At 44.1% G+C, this 25,000-nt stretch overlaps 1 protein-coding gene across 6 annotated transcripts in view; it reads right to left on the bottom strand.

Moving 5' to 3' along the window:
* LOC147011019 (uncharacterized) overlaps window positions 1-25,000 on the bottom strand; it is a 192,033-nt gene that overhangs the window by 56,747 nt on the left and 110,286 nt on the right. For all 6 annotated transcript variants that reach the window (XM_085859131.1, XM_085859129.1, XM_085859128.1 and 3 more), the window contains 2 exons: window positions 23,642-23,706; window positions 15,853-15,974 (listed from right to left, as the gene is read on the bottom strand). In XM_085859131.1, coding sequence (XP_085715257.1) covers window positions 15,853-15,974; window positions 23,642-23,706 — 187 coding nt within the window. The remainder of the gene's footprint in view (window positions 1-15,852; window positions 15,975-23,641; window positions 23,707-25,000) is intronic.

The raw sequence follows: 25,000 nt of genomic DNA on the forward strand, positions 1-25,000 counted from the left end.
GTGGTGACGCTGAAACCTCTGTAACGAAATACAATTGAAGGTTTTGGTTATCATAAATATTGAAATACATTTGCAATCTAAATATACAAGCCAATACCTTTTGGGCAGTAATAAAAAAAAATACTCAGCAACATGATTTTTAAAAGCACAATACCAACAACTGTGATGTTTTGGAAGCTATTTCGATTTTCATCTTTCTTAATAATAGTTTGTTTAAATAATTTCACTTTAGTGATCAGCAGATTTCGAGCCAAAATACGAGATGGAATCGCATGTGCATCGATTTCAAACAATCCTATAGTATAGACAATGCAGCCATAGAGCTATGGTGACCAACAATTGCGTTTTTCAAGCGTAGTGAGCAAGCTCTGTTAAACTCCGAGCAGATAATGTAACAAAGGCTGAACGCACCCGTCTCCGTCGAGATGAATTTTGGCATCACTCCATAAGGGTAACACCAGGCCGATAGTGCAGACGTTACTAATTGGGAGAAAAGGAATTGTTCATGAAAAGAATGCAACAGCTGAAACACTTCTTGAAGCAAGTTGTAAAAATCAGGACATTAAAATTACAAATGGAATCAGGAAATATTGCAAGGTGTTCGTGATGCAACAAAAACACATTTGAAGGATGATTGAAGATCCCACCTGCTTTGTCAAGAAACAAAACAAACAAACAATAAACAACAACAATCAATGGCTCAGAATAATATTGACAATTTTTTTCGTGTAACTAGTCGATAGGGTGCGACGTGATAAAGATCCATGCTCAGAATTTAGGAAGCGATTTGAACTCGCAAGGAATTGGTGGTTGTTGTTTTAGCACGGGCAGACCAAGTGGGAAGAACAGCCACAAAAGAATGTGGGATGTGGATCACATAACTAAATGCAGCCTTGTGTAACTTTCCAGAAAAAAAGTATTGCACAGAAACCAGCACACTCTACAAGGGGGAGAGAGGGGGAGAAGGAGAGATAGGGGGCGGGGAGGGGGAGGGGGAGGGGAGGGGAGAGAGAGCAAACACCTCTTTTCGAATGTATAAAGCCCTGTCTCCTTCAGCCACTCCTCACAGTTGAACCCTGCTAGGCCCAGAATCAATCTAGTAGCCCTGTGCTGAACCCTTTCTATGGCATCTATGTCCTTCCTAAGCTGTGGTGACCAAAACTGCACACAATATTCTCGAAGTGGCCTCACTAAATTCCTGCACAATGTTAACACTACTTCTTTTGATTTATAAATAATCCCCCTCCAAATACAACCAAAAACCCTATTTGCTTCACCTATGGCTGTCTGGTACTGTGCTGCCTGCTTACCTCTCATATCTATAACACCCCCAGATCCTTCTCCTGTGTGACACGCTCCAAAATTACCCCTTGCATCCTGTAATCTCTATTTTAATTCTTCTTCCCCATCCACAACACCTTACATTTACTCAGGTGAAATTACATCTGCCAACCTTTTGCCCAATCTATACAAGTATCAATACTTTCCTGAATCTGATCACCACCCTCTCTGCTATCTACCTTACCTCCAAGCTTTGTGTCATCTGCAAATTTGGAAAGCCTACTCTTCACCCCACTATCCATATCATTGATGTAAATCCATCCATCCATTGGGACCATACTCTGTGCAGAGCATTGATGCTGCCTAAACAATCCAGGATGGGTCACCACTCCGACACAGGATACCAGCAAGCTGGCACTCATTTTGCCGACCTCGAAAGGATGACAGGCAGTCAACCCCACCTGGTGTATTAATTCAACAACCGAGTGGGATTTGAACTCAGGATCCTTGGATGCCAAGCCCACCACCCTCACCATTAAGCCAGCACCAGGCATATTGATGTAAATAATGAATAGTAATGGCCTGAGTACTGATCCCTGAGGTACCCTGCCACGAACATCCTCCCAGCAAGACATGCTCCCACTCACAGCCATGTCAGAACAGAGGGGGAGGGGGTTGGGGCAGGTGGGCCAGTTGGCATGGGCCTACGATTTTGAGGGGGCCTAATGTTAAACAAGTAAAGGAACAAAAAATTACACACTTACATTGATTCTTGTTTTATTGGTTAATATCAAAATATTACTTCCAATATTATATAATCTATTGGCCAGTGGGTGGAAGCAAAATGTACTGACCTAGAAGATTTTCGCAAACTTCAAAGCTCTAAAATATAACAGGTTGAACAAAATTAAGATGTTTTACTTAATATTGTGTTTTTTTGTCATTTCAGATCAGTTTTGTGGGACAATGAAAAAATATTAAAGTGGTGCGGCAACGAGAAAGCGTGCCAAATTGCAAGAAGGAGCTGTCAAAAAGTCCAAATCAATTACTGACTTCCGATTTAGACATCACCATCAATGTGCATCAGAGCATGACCATGCTGATCTTGATAACCAGGCTGTTGGACCAGGACCAGCTGCAGATACAGAAGGTAATACTCCCAAAGAAACAGATGATAAACTGACAGAGCAAACAGTGGAACCACAATTGCCAACTGAAGCTGTTAATCATGAAAAAGGGTCCGCAGCTGGAAAAGCCTCCACATGACAAATCGACATTGGACACATTGATAAGAGGAATAGAATTGACACTAAATCATTTCTAAAAGTTCAGGACTTTGAAGTACCAACTGATGTTCACAAGGACAAGGATAATCCCTCATTTGCAACTCGCCTTTTTACAGTAACACTGACAAATGGAGAGAAATATAAACGAGACTGGCTGTGTTGGAGTCAAGCAAAGCAATCACTGTATTGTGCACCTTGTTTCTTGTTTACCAAGGGGGATGTCTCTTCTAATGTGAGTGCGAGTGTATTCACCAGTCATCCAGAATGGAGTATTGAGAAAGGGTGGAGAGAATTAAAGGATCGCATTCCAAGTCATGAAAACTATATTGCATGGAAAGAAGCAAGTAAGGCAGCAATGAGCGGTGCTTCAACTTCAATTGATAATTATATTGTTTACCAGCTCAAGGCTGAAAGCAATGGAAGAGCCCGGAGCCTTATCCACTCTTAGATTACCTCGCTGTTCCTTTACTTCCTCCACTCCAACCTGGATCCTCTGTAAAAGCCCTTCCTCACCTCCTCGATAAATACTCTCAACTCTTGGAAATTCTCCTGACTGTTCTTGTGTAAAAGTTGAAGAAAAATACCTGTTTAATAAGCCTGCCATCTCACTTTCATCACTAACCATTCTCCCGGTGCTATTCCTCAATGTGCCCACACTGGTCCTCACCTGTTCTTTTCCCCTGATATACTTAAAGAAAGACTTGCTATTATATTTAATATTCTTAGCCATGTCCTTCTCATACTCTCTTTTGGCTTGCCGAGTTATTTTCTTAACTTGCCTCTGTTTACTCCGATAGTGATATAAATCCAACTCCAGTCCTGTTATTTTAAACCTAATAAATGCCTTTTGCTTCTGCTTAATGGCGTTCCTTATCTCACAACTCAACCATCCTGGCCGCTTCCTGTTTCTAGTTTTACACCTCATTGGAATATATACTTTCTCTGCACATCACACATTTGCTCCTTTAAGGTTTCCCATTTCTCTGATGCTGATTGTCCTGTTGTTAGCTTCTCTCAATCTATATCACCCAACTCTCTCCTCATACCCTCAAGGTTTGCCTTCGTGAACTCTCCACCATCTCAGATCGTCACCAATCCAAAACCATGATCGTTTCTACCCTCATGAACCCCCTCCATCCCCACTCTCACACCTCAATCCCTCCCGCTTTCAAATTTGCAGTTTTTCCTCTTTGGAGTTTTCTTTTGTATCCATCTTGCCCACGCTACGCATCCTCTCCTGTCCCTCATTCCTCCCCACACCCATTGTTTGAACAAGTCTACCTCTATCTTGGCCTTCATCTCTGCTGTTGGTGTTTCCCCCTCACTCTACTGTACCTTTTACATGCGTCTCTGCTGTTCCTTTTGCATTCTGTTATGTCCTGATCATTCAGTGTACTAGCTCTTCCATAAGCCTTGACTATGCATACAAAACAAACAAAAAAGTGGTGCCAGGCACAACAAATCCCGCCCATTTAAGGCATAAAGTCTTCGGACCCTACCGATCTGCACAAATATGCATTTTTCACTATAGGAATGGGTTAGGTTATCAGTGACAAATAGAATAAGGTTAACTATAAAGCAGGAGAAATGAAGGAAGTGGGCTTGGGTGGATTATCGGGGTAGAAAAGATCGAGGATTTGGATGGGGGAAGATAAGAGGTGGTGGTGAACAGCTGTTTTGAAGGCCTGGAGGGAAGAATGGGAAAGAATAGAGTGAGGAAGTTTATTCCAAAGGCGGGAAAAAAGAGGAATGAAAGAGTGAAGATGAGCAGTGATTCGTGATTTTGGTAGTTTTACCAGAAGGGGGTTGTTGGCGGACCTTGAGCGCCCTGTGGAAATGTGGTGGGGACAAATCGCAGAGAGAGCAGGGGGGGGCAAGGCTGGAGAGTAGTCGGTAGAAGACAGAAAGACCACCGACCAACCTGCGGTGATTGAGTGAGAGGCCCAAAGACTCAGCTTCATTGCGGGAGATGCCGATAATCTTAAATGCCCTGGTTTCGACAGCGTGAAGCCGAGAAAGATGGGAGGCAGGAGCACCAGCCCAGAGGGGAGAGCAGTATTCCATCAGGCTACGGACAAAAGCTTTGTAAGTGGTCAGGAGCTCAAGAGGGTCGAGGAAGGACTTAGCACGATGGAGGATTCCCAGTCGGCGACTGGCTTTTGAGGCGAGGTTGGAAATGTGACTTTCCCAGGAAAGGTCATGGCAGATAGTGAGACCTAGAAGCTTGAAAGAAAAGACTTCTTCCAGAGGATTGTTGAGAAAGTGGATGGGGGGGTTTTGTAAACGGTCCTTTCGAAGAGACATAGTGAGAGTGTGAGATTTGTCTGGATTGAAAGACATGTTCCACGTGTTGGACCAGTTTGTGATTTTATCCAGATCTGCAGTGAGCGAAGAAGCTGCTGCTTGCCCGTCTAAGGGATGACAGATGGTACGGCAGAGGGTGGAGTCGTCGGCAAAGAGAAATAGAGGATTTTCCAGAGAGTCCGAGAGATCATTGATGAAAACCAGAAAAGAACAGGGCCCAGAACGCTACCTTGAGGAACTCCAGCCTGCACAAGAAGAGGGGATGAAAGAACTCCATTTAGGGCCACACGTTGACTGCGACAGGAGAGGAAGTCTGCGAGCCATGAGTGGAGATGGCCTTGAATACCATGGGAAGAGAGTTTGGTGAGTAGTGCAGGGTGCCAGACTGTGTCAAAAGCACGTGATATGTCCAGGGATACGGCTCGGATTTCCTGTCTGGCATTGAGGACCTCCATCCATTGATGGGAGAGCAGAAGCAGCATATCCAGGGTAGAGTGACCTGGTCTGAAACCAAAATTGATGATTGGAAATCAAGCCATTGGAGAAGAGGAAGGATTTCATGTCTGAAGCGATGATGGATTCCATCACCTTGCTGATGATTGGGAGAAGGCTGATTGGTCTGTAGTTACAGGGATCTGTTTTTGCACCTTTTTTATGCAGGGCAGTGATGTTAGCAGATTTCCAAGCAGATGGCAAATGACCTTGGGTAAAGGAGAGGGTGAATGGAACAGAGAGAGGGTGAGCAAGAGCAGAAGAGCAGGCTTTGAGGACACGTGGGCTGATGCCGTCTGGACCGGTTGCAGAATCTGACTCGAGGTTTGAAAGCAAGCTCTCCACCTTGTCAGGAGAAAAGGATACAGAGTCCAGGGACAGTTGGGTGCGACTGGGTAAAGTGGGTAGAGATAGTGATGGGTTTAGGACACAATATTTAGCTGCAAACACCGAGTTTAGACATTCAGCTTTATCACGTGTGGAATCAGCAGTGCGGCCATTTGAGGTAAGGGAGGGGATGGAGGGGGAACATACACCAGAAACAGATTTGATTAAACGCCACCAGGATTTTGAGGAGGGAGAGAGGTTTGAGAGTTCAGACTTGAGATGAGAAAGATGTTGTTTTCTGGCTCTCCTGAGGGTAGATACACACTTGTTCCGAGCTTTGTGGAAAGAACTGAGATTGCCCTCAGTTGGGTTTGCTTTCCATGAGGCAAAGGCAAGTTGTTTCAGGACAACTGCCTCGCCACAAGCTTCAGTAAACCAAGGGCGGGAGGAAGGGTAAGACAACTGAACACGAGAGGGGATAAATCTGTGCATGAGGGAGAGCAAGTTTCTTTGAAAGAATTCCCAGGATGAGTTGATGTTTGAGAAAGTAGTGATAGGAGACCAGTCTGTAAGTTTGATGGCTGCTCGGAGACCCTGCCAGTCGACCTTGACCTTGACCTTTTATCCAATTGGACCCAAAAGTTAATGGGGTCGTCCAAGGTTCATTGCCCACCTGTGGATTAAATTTGATAGTGTTTGCTAAAGCCGTTTTGCCGTAAAGTTGCTAACAGACAGACAGACAAACAAACATACAGACAAACAAACCGGACGATTACAATATCCCGCTCTCTCCCTTCGGGGGGGAGGGGGGTGGGATAATTAAAATCTTTGCACACACAATGTTATGGTCACTTGCTCCTAAATGCTCCCCGACCTCCACCTTCTCCACCATTTTGGCATCGTTACTTAAAAGGAGGTCAAACACTTCACTCCCCTCGTGGGCTTATCTCTAAACTGGGTTAAAAAGCAATCCTGGACTTGAAGTAGGAAATCCTCATCTGCTCTGCCCTTTCCCTGTCCCTGGACCCAATCTATCCCTGGCAAGTTAAAACCCCCCCATAATCAATACTCTTCCTTTACCACATGCCCTTTTGAATTATTCATGAACTCCTCCGTCCTCATTTTCCTTCACACCCGGAGTCTTGTAAAAGCATCCTACCAGTATCTTACTCCTTTTACAATCTCTAATCTCGACCCATAGAGAATCCTCAACATTTATTCCTTCCTTAATGTCACCCCTTTCTCTTGATGCAATGCTGTCCTTTACCAAGATTGCTACTTCTCCTCCTATTCTCTCCTTCCTATCACACCGGTACACCTTGTAGCCTTATAATCCTGTCCTCCAGTTATTCTTCTCCTGAAGCCATGTCTAACTCACTGCAACTATATCGTACTCTTCATGATCTACTTTGGCCCCAAGCTCTTCCACCATATTATTTGAACTCCTGGCATTAGAATAGAATATGTTTAACTTTTCCTTCCTGAAATTCTATTTTTTCTACCGAGTCTTACTCATCCCAATTACATTATCAGTTCCTTCCTCGATAGCTTGCCCATCCTCCCCACCACACGGAAAAGCTTGAATTCCTTCCTCAATTCCCACTGCAAACCTTGCTGCATCCTTTCTATTTCACAAACGTCCTTCATTCTGGAAACACTCCCTCTATCCCCTAAATGATTCCCACTGCTTGTTAAATGTAAAACCTTCCTCCCTACATCATTCTTCGAGCCATTGGCTGGCATCTATTGCTCTGCTCATAATTTCTATATAGTTTCATAATCTTGGGAGAAGCCTAGAAAACATTACCTCGAGACAGAGACAGAGGCAGACAGAGATGTTACTTTTTGGTTTGTGCACTAAAATTAAGCTCCCTCGGACGAACAGACTCCCTCAGACTCCGAGTTTATTTAATTCTGTGAACAAACTTTGGTACATCAGGGGTGATGAAGGTTGTGGTCAAGTTTAATCAAAATTGTGTGTAGTTTCAGAGAGAAGAGTAAATACCTATTATATAATTTTTTTGGTGGGGGGCGGCGGGGCGGGAGGGGGTCAAAAACACCCCTGTCGAACCCTTGATGAGCGCAAATTTTGATGCGGTTAGTACACCTTCGTTTAGAATCAGATATGAAGCTTGTGGCCAAGTTTCATCAAAAATGTGTGTTTGGTTCAAGTGATACTGACAAGTGTTTGTGGACTGACTGACTGACTCACTCACTCACTCACTGACGGACACTGCTTGATCGCATAAGCTCAACTGACTTAAGTCCAGGTGAGCTAAAATGGAGGTAGTCAAATTTACCCTCACTATTACAAACTTTTAAGATATGTTACAATGACAATGTGCTCTTGAGGGGTTAAGGGGTTAATTCGTTTTATCGTAATCTGTACGTTTATAGTAGGGGTATTGTAAACCCCAGATTAGATTTGCCAAGAAAGTGTAAGTAGCATCTCCTCCCCCCTCGCCCAATCCCTTTGTATTTTTCACTGTTACATGTGATTGTTTCTCCTTTATTTATTTGATTAATACAGTTTCTTTGCACTCTCCATTCACCAGCCTCACCACTAATGGCTATTGAGTCGAAAGGAACAAATGCTACTTTTCAATTGGGCCAATCGACGGTGTGCTCAAGACGGGTAACTAACGAGTGCGCCTGATGACGTCAAGTGAGGAACAGTTTTGAACTGGGTTTTGGGGGAGAAACAGCAGTTAGAGCCGGGAACCTCTCGAGTGAGGTCCGAGTCACAAGTTCGAGCCATGAATCCTGAGGGTGAGGAGAATGTGCAGTGTTTCCCAGGCTCGACGTCGAAGCCATCACCAGGACTTCCTACTGGAGCATGTCTGGGGTTATTACCGAAAATAAGGTGGATGGAGGTTATGTTTTCATCCATGTTTGTCTGTCGGTCTGTCTGTCTGTCTGTCTGTCTGTCTGTCTGTGAGCAGGATATCTCAAACAGTTGTGCATGGATACGGACAAAACATGGTGGACAGATTGGTGTATAAAGAATAATTGATTTGATTTTGGTGAAGACCTGGATCCAAAAAGGAGAATTTTAAAAGTGATTCTTCATCACTGATGGGTCGGGTCAAAAACAATATACAGCACAATATCTCATTCAGTTATGGGCAGATTCAGACAAAACTTGGTGGATGAGTTAGGTCGGTGACAAGAACAAGCTGATTAGACTCTGGTGAAGATCCGGATGCAGATCCAGCCTCTCAGTGGGATACAAAAGGTAAACTGTTCACTCTGGCAGAGGTACGCACTTCACCGAGTGCCGTTATGTTTCGTGATGTGATTGAATGCCTTGCCTTGCCGCATTGACGGTTCACCTGCAAGACAAAGGCACGTATCGGTACTTCGACACCAGCTGCTACGTGCAGATTTGAGTCCTTTCTGTAAACGGAGTATTTTGTGGGAATGCACCCATGGGTTGTATGTGTACGTAGTCTCAAACGAGGATGAAATAATATTTAATATTTATCCTTATCCCTCAAGATATTGACATTAATCTTGTATAGGTCTGCAAGGAAATGCCGCTGGGTATGTTTGTGTCTCAGACGTACCGGCAGGTTATTGAATTAATCACACGGTCAAAATATTCCTCGCTTGAAGTCTGTTCTTCCTCCTTTTATTACATTAAAATTTGAAAGTGTGATTCTGCTCAGATCAAATAAGTGAAAGTGACAAAGCTATAAAATTGAAAGCCCATGGTTTATTGTTCATGGCACACTGAGCTGGCTGCCTCTGCAAGGCCCCTGGAATCGGTGATTCACCAGTGAAATGCCCGACCGCACAACTCAACTTTCTTTTGAACCTAAATATATTCTACTGGAACGCTGCAGTAACATGTCGTCATCTTTGGTTTCTCTTTTTAACTGCATGGTACCTGAGTGAATGGTGAGGTGATTCGATTGCGATCACTTGCTTTTCCTTGCCGAGTACATTTTCACAAATACGTCTCATCTGATCTCATCCCTGATATTTAGTTTATCGGATGATCTCGAGTCCCCAGTGATCGGCAACCCGAGTAACAAGAGGAGCCATTTTTACAAAAGTGGTCAAAAACGCGATATCTAAAGAGTCGCAATGCACGTAAACCCTATTTCAATAATTGAATAACAGGCCAAAGACATGTTGATTTGTAATGCAATGTTTATTGAGTTGGTATCAATGAAAGGAGCCATGAAATTTTCATCAGTACATCGAGTCAGCTTACCAATATTTACCTCTGCCACCAAAGGTGGAAGGAGGTTATGTTTCCATCCCTGTGTGTCTGTTTGTTTGTTTGTTTGTCTGTTTGTGTACAGGATATCTCGAAAAGTTGAGGAAGGATCTGGATGAGAGTTGGTGACCAGGTTAGGTGTGTGACAAGGACGAACCGATTCGATTTTGGTGAGGATCCAGATCCGGATCCAACGATTAGAATTTTTCAGCGATTCTTCACCATTGAGAGATATGGCCAAAATGATAGCTAGCATGATGTCTCAAAAAGTTATGGACGGATTCGAATGAAACTTGGTGGACATGTTGGTTATGTGACAAGGACGAATTGACTCAGTTTTGGTGAATTTCCAAATGCATGTCCAGATAACAGAATTTTTCAATTTTTAAAGTGATTCTTCATCATTGAAAGACGAGGCCAAAAACGATGATAATTCGAAAATTTATTGGGCCTGATATGTTCTCCTGGATCAAGCATTGTGTGGTGGAGGTATGCACTCTACCGAGTGCCCTTTTAGTTTCGTGTGATTTCTCCTGTAGAGCTTCTTTGGAGAGTTGTTCGATGTTTGGACAGTGTGCTGTCGTTTTCATTTTTAAGCAGGATTTTAAACTCGCCTCATTCAATTGGTTTCTCCGTGTGCTTTTAATGAAATTCATACTTGAAAATGCTTGCTCAGACAGGTAAGTCGATCCGTAGAGGGACAGAATGCCAAATGCATATCTCTTCACATTACTGCAGGTTTCCAGTAAAGAATTCCAAACTTCAAATACAATTTGGTCTTGTTTGTTAAGATCATGCATTTCAGTCCTTCTGTGTTGAAGTGCCAGGAAACACTACCAGTCAAAAGTTTTAGAACACCCCCATTTTTCAGTTTTTACTGATATGTAAGCAGTTCAAGTCCAGTGAATAACCTGAAAAGGTACAAAGTTAAGTGGTAAACTGCTCGAGGTAAAAAAAAGTTTAGGTTACCAAAAACTGAAAAATAATGTAAATTTAAGAGATGTTGAAAAAGGCCCTTTTTCAGGGAACAAGTAATGGGTTTGCAACTGCAGCTGTTCTGCAGCAATGGAAGTAAATTAAGCCTTGAAAGTTGATGTAAACAATTTCTACAGGTGTCCCAACTTTTGTTGATTAGTTACAAACCCTCTGTCTGTATAAAAGCAGTGTTGGAACAGACTGTGTTGCTACACCCTCGGAAGCATTGTTTGGACAATATTGCACTGCAGGAAGTAGTATATTGCTATCATAATGGCGAGAACAAGACAATTAGAGAAATTGCAAAGAAGCCAAGGTGTCAGTGAGTAGAGTTTCCTACACCAATAAAAGTCACTTGGAAACTGGAGGAAACTCCGACAGGAAGAGGTCTGGCAGACCCAAAGCCACAACACACTCAGAAGACAAGTTTCTGAGAGTCAAAAGCTTGCGTGATAGGCGGCTCACAGGACAGCAGCTTCAAGCACAGCTTAACACTGGTCGAAGTAAGGAAGTCTCAGATTTAACTGTGAAGAGAAGACATCGAGCTGCAGGTTTGACAGGTCAGGTGGCAGTAAGAAAACCATTGCTAAGATGGCAAAATAAGAAAAAGAGGCTTGCTGGGCCATGAATCACCGCCAGTGGACGACTGAAAACTGGAAGAAGGTCTTATGGACCGATGAATCAAAATTTGAAATCTTCAGTTCATCACGCAGGGTTTTTGTACACCGTCAAAGAGGCGAAACGATGGTTCTTCAGTGTGTGACACCAACTGTGAAACAAGGAGGATAGTGGGGCAACTTAGCTAAATATAGCATAACAATTGTGCATTTTGTGAGGAAAGCACCAAATTTTGCACACTAGTAGCCTATCATATTATGAACAGATTTGGATATTGGGCCATCTCAAATTCAGCCATTGATGGCTGTGGCAGCCATTTTCCACTGCCATAAAAAATTTTGAGATGGCCCAATATCCAAATCTGTTCATAATATGATAGGCTACTAGTGTGCCAAATTTGGTGCTTTCCTCACAAAATGCACAATTGTTATGCTAAGTTGCCCCACTAGGAGGAAACATGATGATCTGGGGCTCTTTTGCTGGATCCAGAGTCGGCGACTTGCACAGAGTGACTGGCACCCTGAACCAAAAGGGCGACCACAGCATTTTGCAGCGCCATGCAATACCCTCTGATCTATGCCTAGTTGGTCAGGGGTTCATCCCACATCAAGATAACGACCCAAAACATACCTCCAGGCTATGTCAGAACTCCCTGAGAAGAAAAGAACCAGACGGGAGGCTTCAAATCATGGAATGGCCAGCATAGTCTCCAGACTTAAACATCGGGGGGGGGGGGACTTAAACATATCACAGACATAAGTTCTCCAGACTTAAACATATCACAGACATAGCAGGGCGGGGCCGGAGAGGAGACAGCAGAAGACAGGAAGACCAACGACCTGCCTGTGATGAGAGAGTGAGAGACCCAAAGAATCAGCCTCACCGTCGGAGATACCAATGATCCGAAATGCCTTTGTATCCAGAGCGTGAAGCCGAGAAAGGTGAGAGGCAGGAGCACCAGCCCAGAGGGGAGAGCAGTATTCCATAAGGCTGCGGATGAAAGCTTTGTATGTGGTCAGGAGCTCAGGTGGGCCGAGGAAGGACTTTGCATGAAAGAGGATGCACAGTTGGCGACTGGCTTTGGAAGCCAGGTTGGAAATGTGGCTTTCCCAGGAAAGATCGTGGCAGGTAGTGAGACCCAGAAGCTTGGTTAGTGAGACCCAGAAGCTTGAATGAAAGGATTTCTTCAAGAGGATTGTTGGGAAAGTAGTTTGGGGGGGGGGGAGGGGGGTTCCAAATGGTCCTTTCAGAGAGACATAGTGAGAGTGCTAGATTTGTCAGGATTAAAGGACATGTTCCACGTGTTGGACCAGTTTGTGATTTTATCAAATCTGCAGTGAGCGAAGAAGCTGCTGCTTGCCAGTCTGAAGGATGACAGATGGTACGACAGAGGGTGGAGTCATCACCAAAGAGATAAAGAGGATTTACCAGAGAGTTGGAGAGATCATTGATGAAAACCAGAAAAAGAACAGGGTCCAGAACGCTGCCTTGAGGAACTCCAGCCATCTGGACCGGTTGTAGAATCTGAGTCGAGGTTTAATAGCAAGCTCTCCACTTTGTCAGAATAAAAGGACACAGAGTCCAGGGACAGTTGGGTGCAACTGGGTAAGGTGGGTGCAGAAAGCGATGGGTTTCAGACACAAGATTTAGATGCAAACACGGAGTTTAGGCATTCAGGCTTTTCACGTGTGGTGTCGGCAGTGCAGCCATTTGAGGTAAGGGAGGGGATGGAGGGGTAAAGTACACCAGAAATAGATTTAATTAGACGTCACCAGGATTTGGAAGAGGGAGAGAGGTTTGAGAGTTCAGACTTGAGCTTAGAAAGATGTTGTTTTCTGGCTCTTCTGAGGGTAGACACACACTTGTTCTGAGCTTTATGGAAGGAACTGAGATTACCCTCAGTTGGGTTTGCTTTCCATGAGGCGAAGGCAAGTTGTTTCAGGACAACTGCCTCGCCACAGGCTTCAGTAAACCATGGGCGGGAGGAAGGGTCGGACAACTGAAGAGGAGAGGGGATAAATTTGTGCATGAGGGAGAGCAAGTTTCTTTGAAAGAATTCTCAGGATGAGTTGATTTTGGAGAAAGTAGCAATGGAAGACCAGTCTAGAAGTTTTTTTTTCTGGTTGAAGACCCTGCCAGTTGGCTTGAGTGAAATGCCAGACTCGACGGCACTGAGATGGTTCTCTAATAACAGCCAAAGAGATGTCTACTTTGACAAGCATGTGGTCAGATGAACTGATTGGAGCAAAGGAAGAACAGCATATATTTTCAGGGAATCTTGGCCGAGCTATAACCCAGGGTTTGAATCTCGGCCCAGCTATAACCTGTCATCCTGGTGTTTCACAGGCAGGGTGATTAATCAATGCGTGTGCCGTCCCTCAGATGGACATTAAACTGGGTGACCGGTCTGCGGGCGACCCGTCTGCCGGTGCAAGTAAAGACCCAACGGTGTTCGTAAAAACGAGTGAGCTATCGCCGACATTGCAAACAAATGACAAATTCCTGCCCTAACCAATGGAGGGCACTGTATCAGCAGCACAACCGCACCCTCAACCAATGATTCCACACTGCAGCCTTGCATTGCATACAAAACAAGATGGAATTTGTTGTTCATGCACCCTTCAGGTAAGCACACAATCGTCAAATGAGACAACAATGGTCCTTTTATGTTCGATCCATGATAAGGTTTTTTAAAATTGGAACATGCATGGTCCTGGCACAAGGATTGTAATCCAATAATCTGGGCACCTGTTTTGCGCTCGCTGACTTTTTCATGTCATGAACGACCCATTAAAATGAATATGCCTTTCCTCTTTGGTTTCAATATACTCGATCGATGTATGTTTCTACTCCTCACCAGGCGTTCCAACTCTAGCCACCATTTACCCCCATCCACCCCACACCCCTTTGACCCCAGTGTGGACTCCAAACAGCATTGAGGATTTTGATCTAACCTCGTAGATCTCTTTTTGCAGGTCACTCCTGGTTGACGGGTGTGCTACCGATGCATGATCTTCTCGATTCCTCTCTTTGTCTTATTAGCTCCTCTATCCAACTCTTTGACGCGCCCGATTCCTACCCCGTCGGCAGTCTCACTGTAGTCCCATCAAAGTCTCCGATAGTCTAAACACTCAGTTCCCCCGTAGTTTTACTCATTAAACAAAGTACCACTCATAATGGTCTTGCATCCTTCCCATTAAAATTACACAGTTAGGTTCCAACTGGGATTTCTTTCTTTATTATTTCAAAAGAATCCCCCAGAGAGCGGAAGTAACACTAACCTGCAATATAACAAGAGATACAGGTAGCCATTGAGCTGTTTTACTTTTACCATGAATAAAAGCACCTGCTGTATTGCACTTCAGTGAAAGAATGCTGTAACATCTGCTGTGGAACATCAATGAATCGTGAGGTGTTCAGATATTTAACTCCACCACAAAAGGTGGACACAGGTTATGTTTTCACCCCTGTCTGCCTCTCTGTGAGCAGGATATCTGAAAAGTTATGGACGGATTCAGACAAAAGTTGGTGGACAGGTTGGGGTGTGACAAGAAATAATTGATGAGATTTTGGTGAAGATCCAGATACGAGAATTTTGAAAAGTGATTCTTCACCATTGAGAGACAGGGCCAAAACGATATACGGTGCTGTATAGCACAATATCTCAAAAAGTTATGGACGGATTTGGACAAAACTTGGTGGATGAAGTGGGAAGGTGACATGAACAAGCCAATAAGATGATCAGTGGGATACAAAACGTAAAGTGTTCAGCCTGGCGGTGGTATGCTCCCTACCCAGTGCCGTTCTCGTTTATTCCTGCAACTGATGTCATTTCAATTGCTCCCTGTCCTGGTTTCGTTCACACATTTTATCAGACTTTATTATTTCATTATTGCTGTGGTTGTGGGGATCAATCGCTTTTCCGTGCATCAACACATTACCAGCAGGTGTGCATGGCGTTGCATGCTTGAGTGTGCAAACAATTTGAGAATTATAATGTTCGGCAAGTCGCCATTAAAGCTTCCACATTGAGTGTACCTTCGGGAGCATGAACTCCGGTGTCCCCAGGTTCGAGTCGGGTTGGGCTCGACCAGGTGTTCATTCAAATATATGTAAGATTACCAATAAAAAGAGGGCCATTTAATCAATAAATAGCAGAGTATTGTTGAGCACAAGCTGTATGAAGAAATGTACAAAGTACACTGGATCAAAGAAGCAGTTTGGGTGAGCCTGGAGTGGGTTTGAATATTTCAGGACCACTGCTTCAATTCAAAGGTGCATTTGTAGTCAACATGTCATATTTCACCTGAATAGGCATGTGAGAACAGCTGGGTATACACACACCTGTCTTTGCTGGAGAAATCCATACCGAGAACTATGTTCTCCTCAGTGTCTTGCCGTCCGTTGGTGTACACCATTACCATGTAGCGTGTGCGTTCTGAACATACGCTTTCCAATCGCACTGCCTGAAAAGAGAAATTTTTTTTTTTTCAAAATTCTTGCAAAATTAAAAAAAAACAAAAAAAAAAACAGAAATGTCAAAACCATTTCATCATCAAAATGTCAACATCATTTTGTGTTTGTAACAATCAGAATCATTAAAGCTTGTCAATTCAATCCAAAACATTTCGAACCCGGGTGAAAACTACCATAAAATGCAACTTGAGAATGACGTGGGGTCAAGGTACGTCATCATCTCGACAGAACATCCGGGGTGCTCATGACGAGCCGTAGATGTCGCTGCCCGAGAACCAACCCTGGACACAGGTCACCATGTTCTGTCGAAGGGTGCTTCAGGTAAGGACGGCAATTTCGAATTTGCCCAGGATGCCAGCACACAATGGCCTGATCTTTGTTTTTACTTTGTTTTGAGGACAGAATTTAACTCTCGTGGTGGAAATGACTGAAACACACACACACACACACACACACACACACACACACACACACACACACACACACACACACACACACACACACACACACACACACACACACACACACACACACACACACACACACACACACACACACACACGGGAGGTGCCGTCATTTCCCGGGACACTCTGGGTATCAGCGACACCACAACAATGGGCACTCATTTCTCACCGCACTCAGCGAGGAAATTCTTTCGAAGGAATTTCCTCCAACCCATGAATGCTAACCTTTGGGGATTGTCCATGCTCTTAACCTGTGAAATGCTGAATATCAAGCTAGGATGACGCACGTACCCTTTTTAAAGTCTTTGGTACAACTCGGCCGAGGTTTGAACTGTCGACCTCCCAAACCCTAAGTGCACGCTTTTACCATTACGCCCCCGAGTCGATTCCAAAAAAAATAATAAAAAAATAAAATCACCGTGGATATTTCACATCCATCAGGAAAAGCTTCGTTGATGGGATGCCCAACTTAATGTCCCTCTGAAAAAATAGTGTACTCATCGATTCAATGCCACGCATGTGAAGCACCAATCAGACAAGTCATAGTGTGGTGGAAAACGAAACCCAGACAAGACAACTTACAAACAGGTATGGTACCTCTGAGTTACACTTACACCTCGTCATGTACATTTGTTCATTTGCTCACCACAGTCCATTGAGGTTGACAAGGGATGATAACCAGATGCAATACTGTACGACTTCTGCAAACATCCTAAAAATGAATTCGAAGAGAGATTGTATTTTTTTTTTTAAATGAATATTGTGAAGAGGAGGGGTGGGGATCTGCACAGGGGGGTTCCTATCTGGCTCACTACTCACGATGCAGGAAACACAAGTCGAAATCGCGTATCCGAAAGACGAGGAGGGTGGGACGCAAATTCTCGATGTAAATGTGTATCGTGTAGCGCCACTTCAGGTGCGGGAGGGGTATTACAAGTCTCCACCATTTACAGAACAGTATTCCCTGTCCTCACGATTTCCAGTGCAGTGAGGTGTTTTGAATTATGCAGCGAGAGGTATTTTGAATCACGTGTTTGAAATAACAAGCCCCCTGGCTACTCTCCCAAAGGAAGCGAGAGCTTCTAGTGTTATATCATTTAGTAAACAGGAACAAATTCCTGCATGGGGCTAGTATGAAAAAATCCCGACTCAACCCGGGACTCGGACTAAGGACCTCATCGCGAATGCAGCGAGAGCCCACCGAGCTAATGGTATGAGCCTCAGATAAATGTGAAAAAAAAAAAATATATATATACCTCTGCTCAAAGATCCTAATGCGAATCGCTCTTCAGTGCTAGGCCCAAAGACGTGGGCCACAAACGACACCAGCAAAACGAACGACAATTTTGAATCGGGAGGAACAGATGGTCGGTCGCCCCTGTCACAGCACTCCACTATAAAGTGACAGACATCTGTGCTCTGCATCTGGTTATTTCCCGACAAGGAAGTAAAAAACAAATCACAGCGTGAGCGTGGGAATAAACACTTTACGAGGAGACACCCAATTCCTCAAAGCTCACTTCCTCAGTCAAAGCAGCTGCCGTGCAACCCGGACTGTGCTCCATCTGTTAACCTTTTGTGCAATATCCTTTAAAAAGCTTTGTGGAACTGGGAAGTATCCCACAGAACTCCACAGTTGCCAAACGCACACAAAACTTCAATCTTCACTTTTATTTAATACAGATAGCATCATCTCACGGAAACAATCACAAACGTAAATCTTAAATGGGCCTCGGTGGTACAACAACGGTTCGAGCATCCGCGGCGATTCCGACAGGTCGGCGAATCGAACCCCGTCTGAGTCAAGCTAAACACATTGAAATGGTGCATGCTGATTCCTTGCGTGAAGCTCAGCATTATAAAAGGGCCGAGGTTGGACAAACGACCGTAGGTTGGTGACCATTAAACAGACCTAAAAGGCCTACTGGACTCCTCCTGAAGTTCCTTGCAAGGGAACTTGTATTAATTATTACAGAGAGAAGCTTGCAAGAGATAAACACAGATGTGTTAACGGGATGGACAGATTTTGAATGTACAGACACACGATATTAAATGGAGTTGAAGAGATCATCAGTCATCGTGAGAAAGTGGTGAAGATTGTGCAGGTGAGGTGTTGGGAGACAGAAGACCATTGGTGAGGTAGGTTTCAAGCGGGGATGTAAAGAAAAAAGTGAATGAACACGTGCTATCTTTAAAAGTTACAAAAAAAATGTGGATGGCAAAGAGAAGAGAAGATGCAAAGCAAGGTGAAAGATGAAAGAATAGTAAAAGGCGACTAATGTGTGAGCAGCCGAAGTGGAAACCCCACTCTGTTGCTCATTCTTCTAAATGTCAATGTTGATAATGTCCTGTCCTTGAGTATCCCTCGATAACACTGAACAACAAAATTTTTTACTGGAGATGTGTAAAGTGATTTAGACTAATTTGGGTACGCTGATTTCAAAAATCATAACCGTTTTGCTGTATCACGTCAGGATTTTCAGTAACAGAAATATTCCCATTGCCTCGAAGTCAGGATTTCAATGAAATTTACAAAAATTCATTTATTCATTTATTTCATCATGAATGCTTCAAAATTATAGAAATTACAGAAAAACTCCACTAGAATGGAATTAAAAATGCTTTAGGCATTTGGCTTTGCATTTGTGCTGCTCTGTGTCAGTTTCACGATGCAGGAAGCAGCAGAAATCGCCCATCATGTTCGGGTTGTGCCGCCCTTGGTAACGCGTCTCCATGAGTGAAATCTCTTGGTGGAATCGCTCGCCGTGCTCGTCCGAGACTGCTCCCAAGTTGTCAGGGAAGAAGTTCAGGTGCTGGTGTAGGAAATGGATTTTCAGGGACATCCTGTAGCCAAGTTTCCTGAAGGACTCCAGCAGCTGCTGCACTATTTCTTCATAGTTGTCCGCGCGCTCGTTCCCCAAGAAGTTGTCCGTCACAGATTTGAAGCTCCTCCACGCTGCCAGCTCTTTGGGGTTTAGAGTTGTCGGAAAAGTTTCGTCCTTCATAATCTGTCGGATTTGCGGTCCAACAAAGACACCAGCCTTGATCTTGGCCTCCGACAAGGTGTTGCCAAACTTTTCCTTGAGGTATAAAAACCCACGCCCATTCAGATCCATTGCCCGTACAAAACTTTTCATCAAGTCGAGCTTTATGTGGAGTGGTGGAAGGAAAACCTTGGCTGGGTCGACAAGGGCGACATGCTTCACGTTGTGTCGACCAGGTACATGCTCTTTTCGCTCTTCCCAATCTTTCTTCGTCCAGTGATTCTTGTCGTCTCTGCTATCCCAGAGACAAAGGAAGCACATGTATTTCGTGTAGCCTGACTGCAGCCCTAACAACAGCGCCACCACTTTCAAGTCTCCGCAGATGTGCCAGTTGAAGTCATTGTACTTGATGGAATCAAGCAGCTGCCGCATAGTCTCATAGGTCTCTGTCATGCCGAACGCATGAGCCAGTGGGACTGATGGTTTCTCGTTGCCATTGTGGAGCAAAACAGCCTTCAAGCTGTTCTTCCCCGAGTCGATGAAGAGGCGCCAGTCTGCAGGATCGTGATCACACCCAAGTTCTTTCAACAGACCGTTGATGTCACTGCAGAATGTCATCGTGTCTTTCATCTCAAAGAACTCAGCCATGTCTCTGTGACGTGCTCTGAACAAGGATATCTTGGTGTTAGGTTCAAGTAGATTCCACTGCTGCAGCCTTGATCCAAGCAGCTCTGCCTTCGCCTTTGACAGCGAGAGATCTCTTACAAGATCATTTAAGTCTCCCTGGTTCAGAAGGTGTGATTCTTGAGTGTCGGGTTCAAAAGGTTCATCATCACCATCCTCTTCACCACTGCTTACAGCTATGTTCTGATCAGCTGGAGGTGTTGGAACGGGGTTCTCGTCATCATGAGGCACAGGTTTACGAGCAGAGACGCAGTCAGCGTACTTGATGTGACCTTTCGTCTTCTTGTTGAAGCCGGCGATGCTTGTGCAGCAGAAATCACAATCATCATGATGATTCTGCGGCTCACGCCATATCATGGGCACCGCAAATGGCATGCTCGCGCGCTTGCCCACCAACCACTGAGTCAAGGTTGTGTGACAGCTTGTGCAGCAGATGTGTGGTGCCCAGCTCTGTTCTTGGTCCCCCACCTTACACCCGAAGTAGTGAAAGTAGGCGGCCTTCATTTTCACTGCTGTAGATATACTTCGCTGTTGATCTTTTTTGGTATACCGACCACAGACATAACAGAAGTTGTCAAGATGATTGGTACAGGAACGCCTACTCATCTTTATCTGAAAGAAAGAAATATAACACAAGTTAACAACAATTGTACGAAATAGACATGTTAAAGACATATGTAAATTTCATTGAAATCCTGACTTCTAGGCAATGGGAATATTTCTGTTCCTGAAATCCTGACATGATACAGCAAAACGGTTATGATTTTTGAAATCAGCGTACCCAAATTAGTCTTAATCACTTTACACATCTCCAGTAAAAAAAAAATTTTGAAATTTGTTGTTCAGTGTAATGCGCAAGAGAGAAAGATAGACCATCCAAGTAACTGGGCCACAGGGGGCAGCAGTACAAGGCTTGGCCATTTCATGAGCTGACAGGATGGCCTTGAGGTATGCAAAGTTCAAACTCGTTTCTGAGCCGTCCAGCCAGGGTTCAAACCTCGACTTAACTATAAACGGTTTATCCTGGTTTCCTGCAGGTAGGACGCGGCATCAATGCGTGTGCCATCCCTCGGATGAACGTTAAACTAAGCGTCCAGTCTGCCAATATTAGTTGGTGCACATTAAAGATACCATAGTGTCCTTTGCGAACAGTCAGCGAGCTATCACCGGCATCCTGAACAAATTACAAATTCCTGCTCTAACCTCCAGAGGGCACCACATCAGCATCACATCCATGCTCGCAGTAATGATGCATCCAGCAGCCAAAAATTAATGAATTAATTTTTTTTTCAATTACCGTCTTCTTCTTTTGCATGCAGCGCATGGCCGTGGGGAAGCATCATTGGCTGTGGACGCAGCAGTGCCGCTGATGAAATGCCCTCTGTAGATTGAAGCAGGAATTTGGAATTTGTTCAGAGTGCCGGTGATAGCTTGTCAACTCTTCGTTGAGATCACCGTGGGATCTTTAACGCTGACCAATGAATGCCGGCAGAAGGGTTGCCTCGATTAACGTCGATCCGAAGAACGGCATAAACATCGATGAATCAACCTGCCCGTGAAACAACGGGCATGATAATTTATAGCTGGGTCGAGGTTTGAACCCAGTCTGGACAACTCAGAAGCGAGTGTGCGCATCTCTCGGCTATCCTGCCAGCTTAGGACTGTCTGCAACAATATCATAAGCGAATTTCCATGGCAACTTTAACAGTGACAAAGTAAGAGCAGTGAATCATCTGTCACAATGCAAAACATCCGAACCTGCAAATCACGTTTTCCGAATGACAGCAATATGCAAAATCATATTCGGAGTTCACGTCTACCCGCCAGCAATGTAACCAGTGGAAATACAATGGGTAAAACCATACATAATGGCTCATCTAAAAGAAAATGAAGCAAATAATATTTTTTTGCAAGCAATCAACCAAGAATGGGGTCGCTTTGAGGATGAGCAAGGAGGCAGAGCGTATGTCCCAATTATCATAAGTTCGCAACAGAACGACGCAAAATTCCTGAACATTTCCACACAATCACGATACCACATGCTCTGCATAAACAACTCAAAAAAAAAAATAATCAAGATAAATACAAACCACAGATCAAGTTGGGGGTCGTATCTTTTTACTGCACAAGTTCCGATAAAAGTTTGTTGTGGAATGCCTGTCTGCCAACAATGCAGGCGATTCCAAGATGCCGAGCATTTCAGCACGTGTCTGTCTGAGTGTTGTGTAAGTCACTCTGGCGTAGGAGAAGGCCATTCAGCCCACCAACTCCAGAAAACATCACCCATCGACACACAAGCATCGACCTACAGGTCATGCTGATATCCCTGCACCCTTCCAATGCATCCAGGTACCTATCAAATTCCAATTTAAACTTATCTACTGTACTTGCTGCCACTACCTTTCCAGGGAGACCATTCCATGCATCAACTACTCTCTGAGTGAAAGTCCCCTGCCTTACTACCGTCTTAACTCTCCTCTCCTTTACTCTCTGGCTATGGTCCCTGGTCCTATCACTGTCGATTCTGCTGAAACATCTCCTGCACTTATTTTGTCTGTACCCTTCATTTTCTCAAACATCTCCATCTGATCCCCTCGTTATCAACCCCTTTCTAATGTATAAAGTTATGTCTCCTTTCGTCGCTCCTCACAGCTTAGTAGAGCTAGACTCATAGTTAAAACTTTTTGAAAATCACCTCTTCATTGGTAATGTAATCTTAGTGGCCAGGTGTCAGATCTTGCTCTCACCTGTCCACAATAAGCACGAAGGACAAGGCCAGCACTACATTTTTCGCAAAAAAAAAATACAGCTTGCTTTAAATATCAGGTTGTGGTGCAGTGGTGATGACACTGAAATGGAATCCTATTGGAGTCACTTTTCTCATCGTGGGCTGGTGGTGAAGGGGTGGGGGATGTTGGGGGGGGGGGAGGTGGGCACGAGGGAATGCACCAACAGTTGAAGGTTCTGGATTCTCACCTTGTCTCTGTTACAATTGAGTTGTCAGTAAAAACCCAGTTGGCTCATTAGTGAGTTTCAGGAAAGCTTGCCTGATCTAGTCTGCACATGATGCGAGTCCATAATGTGGTCGACTCCAATTGTCCTTAATGGCAGCTGGGATGGGCATGTACATCCCAAATGTTAAAAACTCAGCGCCACCTAAAACTCCCTCAAACCAAATACAACAATAAAAGTAATCGAAAGCAAATTCACATCTGTTTATGTCATTCTCATACTTTTAGTTCATGCACAAGTTTCTTCGATCCATTAAAAATAAATAAACAAATAAATACAAAGAGAAACCGCACAATTTGTTGCATTTTCTTTTCGAGCATTATTTACGCACACTGCGGTCGACTCTCAATGCCATCAGGGAAGCGTGGGAGAGACCTCAAAATGCCACCATCGACAATATAATGTCATCCAAATTTCCCCTTAATGAGTAAAGAAATCTTCTCCTTAAATATCTCTTCATAAAAACAAGCTACAAATACACTACGAGGGGAAATAAACGATGCATCAACGCACCAGCTTGATGTTGTCCTCTGCACGAAGGGTATTCAGCATTGCCTGCAGGTGCTGCTGCAGGTCCGCTGTAAAAATAAGGAAGAAATATATTAGTCAAGTGCTTCCTCACATCCAGGTTCACCTTTCAAAAAGAGCAAGCCATTGTGTGCCGACATCCTGGCCAAATTCTAAATTCCTACTCTGATACATTCGGGGGCACTGCATCAACATTACAACTGTGCTTCTGCCCTCCATAAATGACAAATGCATAACCGAGTGTTGCATACGCATGGATGACAGAACGTCTGAGCCAAGACCGTCACGTGACCCTTGTATCGATCAACAGGGAAGACGGGGGTGAAAGAGGGTCAGGAGGGGGTTAAATATATCATTTTTAACATCTTCATAGCCACAAGGCTTTCACGCAAAACAAAAACCAAAGGAGCACAACGTTGCCAAATCAAGAAAGGGAAAAGGCAACCACATATTTTGCTCAGCCAGCCAGCAAAGATAAGATCGCAAAAGCAAAGGGAAAGGCAAAAAAAAAAACCAATCATCAGAATAGACAAACAACACACTGAAAAGAACATGATCGGTTCTTTTGAGTTGAATCTTAAAACTAGATCTCAGATCTCAGATAATTGTTCTCAGATCAAAACAAGGGGTTGGGGGTGCTCGATTGTGACAAGTTGACATGGATAACGAGTGATGAAAACGCCAGCAAGAAAACTGCATGGTTTTCAATAATTAAGAATGACAGAAAAATAAATAAATAAATGACAAAAAGATTTGCTCAACATTCCCTTTCGAATGATGACTCACTTGTGATACAACAATGTACCTGAAAAGGAACAGAATAACAGTTTGTCGTTTCAATTACGGAGTCCCTGCCATAAAAATGCGCCGGAACGACGCTTTCAACCGAATGTCAACAAAGGAGGCAACAAACACCAAGTAATGTACCTACAAAGTAGATGGATACAAAAAGTTTATCGGCCCTGTGGATCGTTTCTCTCATCCGATCTTTAATCACCTTTTCTGTTTTGATCGCTGGCTATTTTTTGTTCTGACTTTTCTTATTCTAATCCTTCTTTTGCATGCAGCACAAGGTTGTGGGTAGCATCATTTGCTGGGGGGAGCAACTGTGCAGCCGATTCAGCGCCGCCTGTAGGTTGGAGCAGGGATTTGTAATTTTGGCAGCTCACCTCCTCTTTGCGAAGGAGACCATGGGATCTTTAACGTCCACCAACTAACGTCGGCAGAAGGGATGCTCAAGTTTAACGTCCACACACCGATGTCTCACCCTGCCTGCGAAACACCGGGATGACAGTTTATAGCTGGGTGGAGAGTCAAACGGTTGCATTAGTCTCCTTACAATTT

This window comes from Eptatretus burgeri, chromosome 16, assembly GCF_056783735.1.
Source record: "Eptatretus burgeri isolate ZD-2024b chromosome 16, Ebu_testis_v1, whole genome shotgun sequence".
Taxonomy (NCBI): domain Eukaryota; kingdom Metazoa; phylum Chordata; class Myxini; order Myxiniformes; family Myxinidae; genus Eptatretus; species Eptatretus burgeri.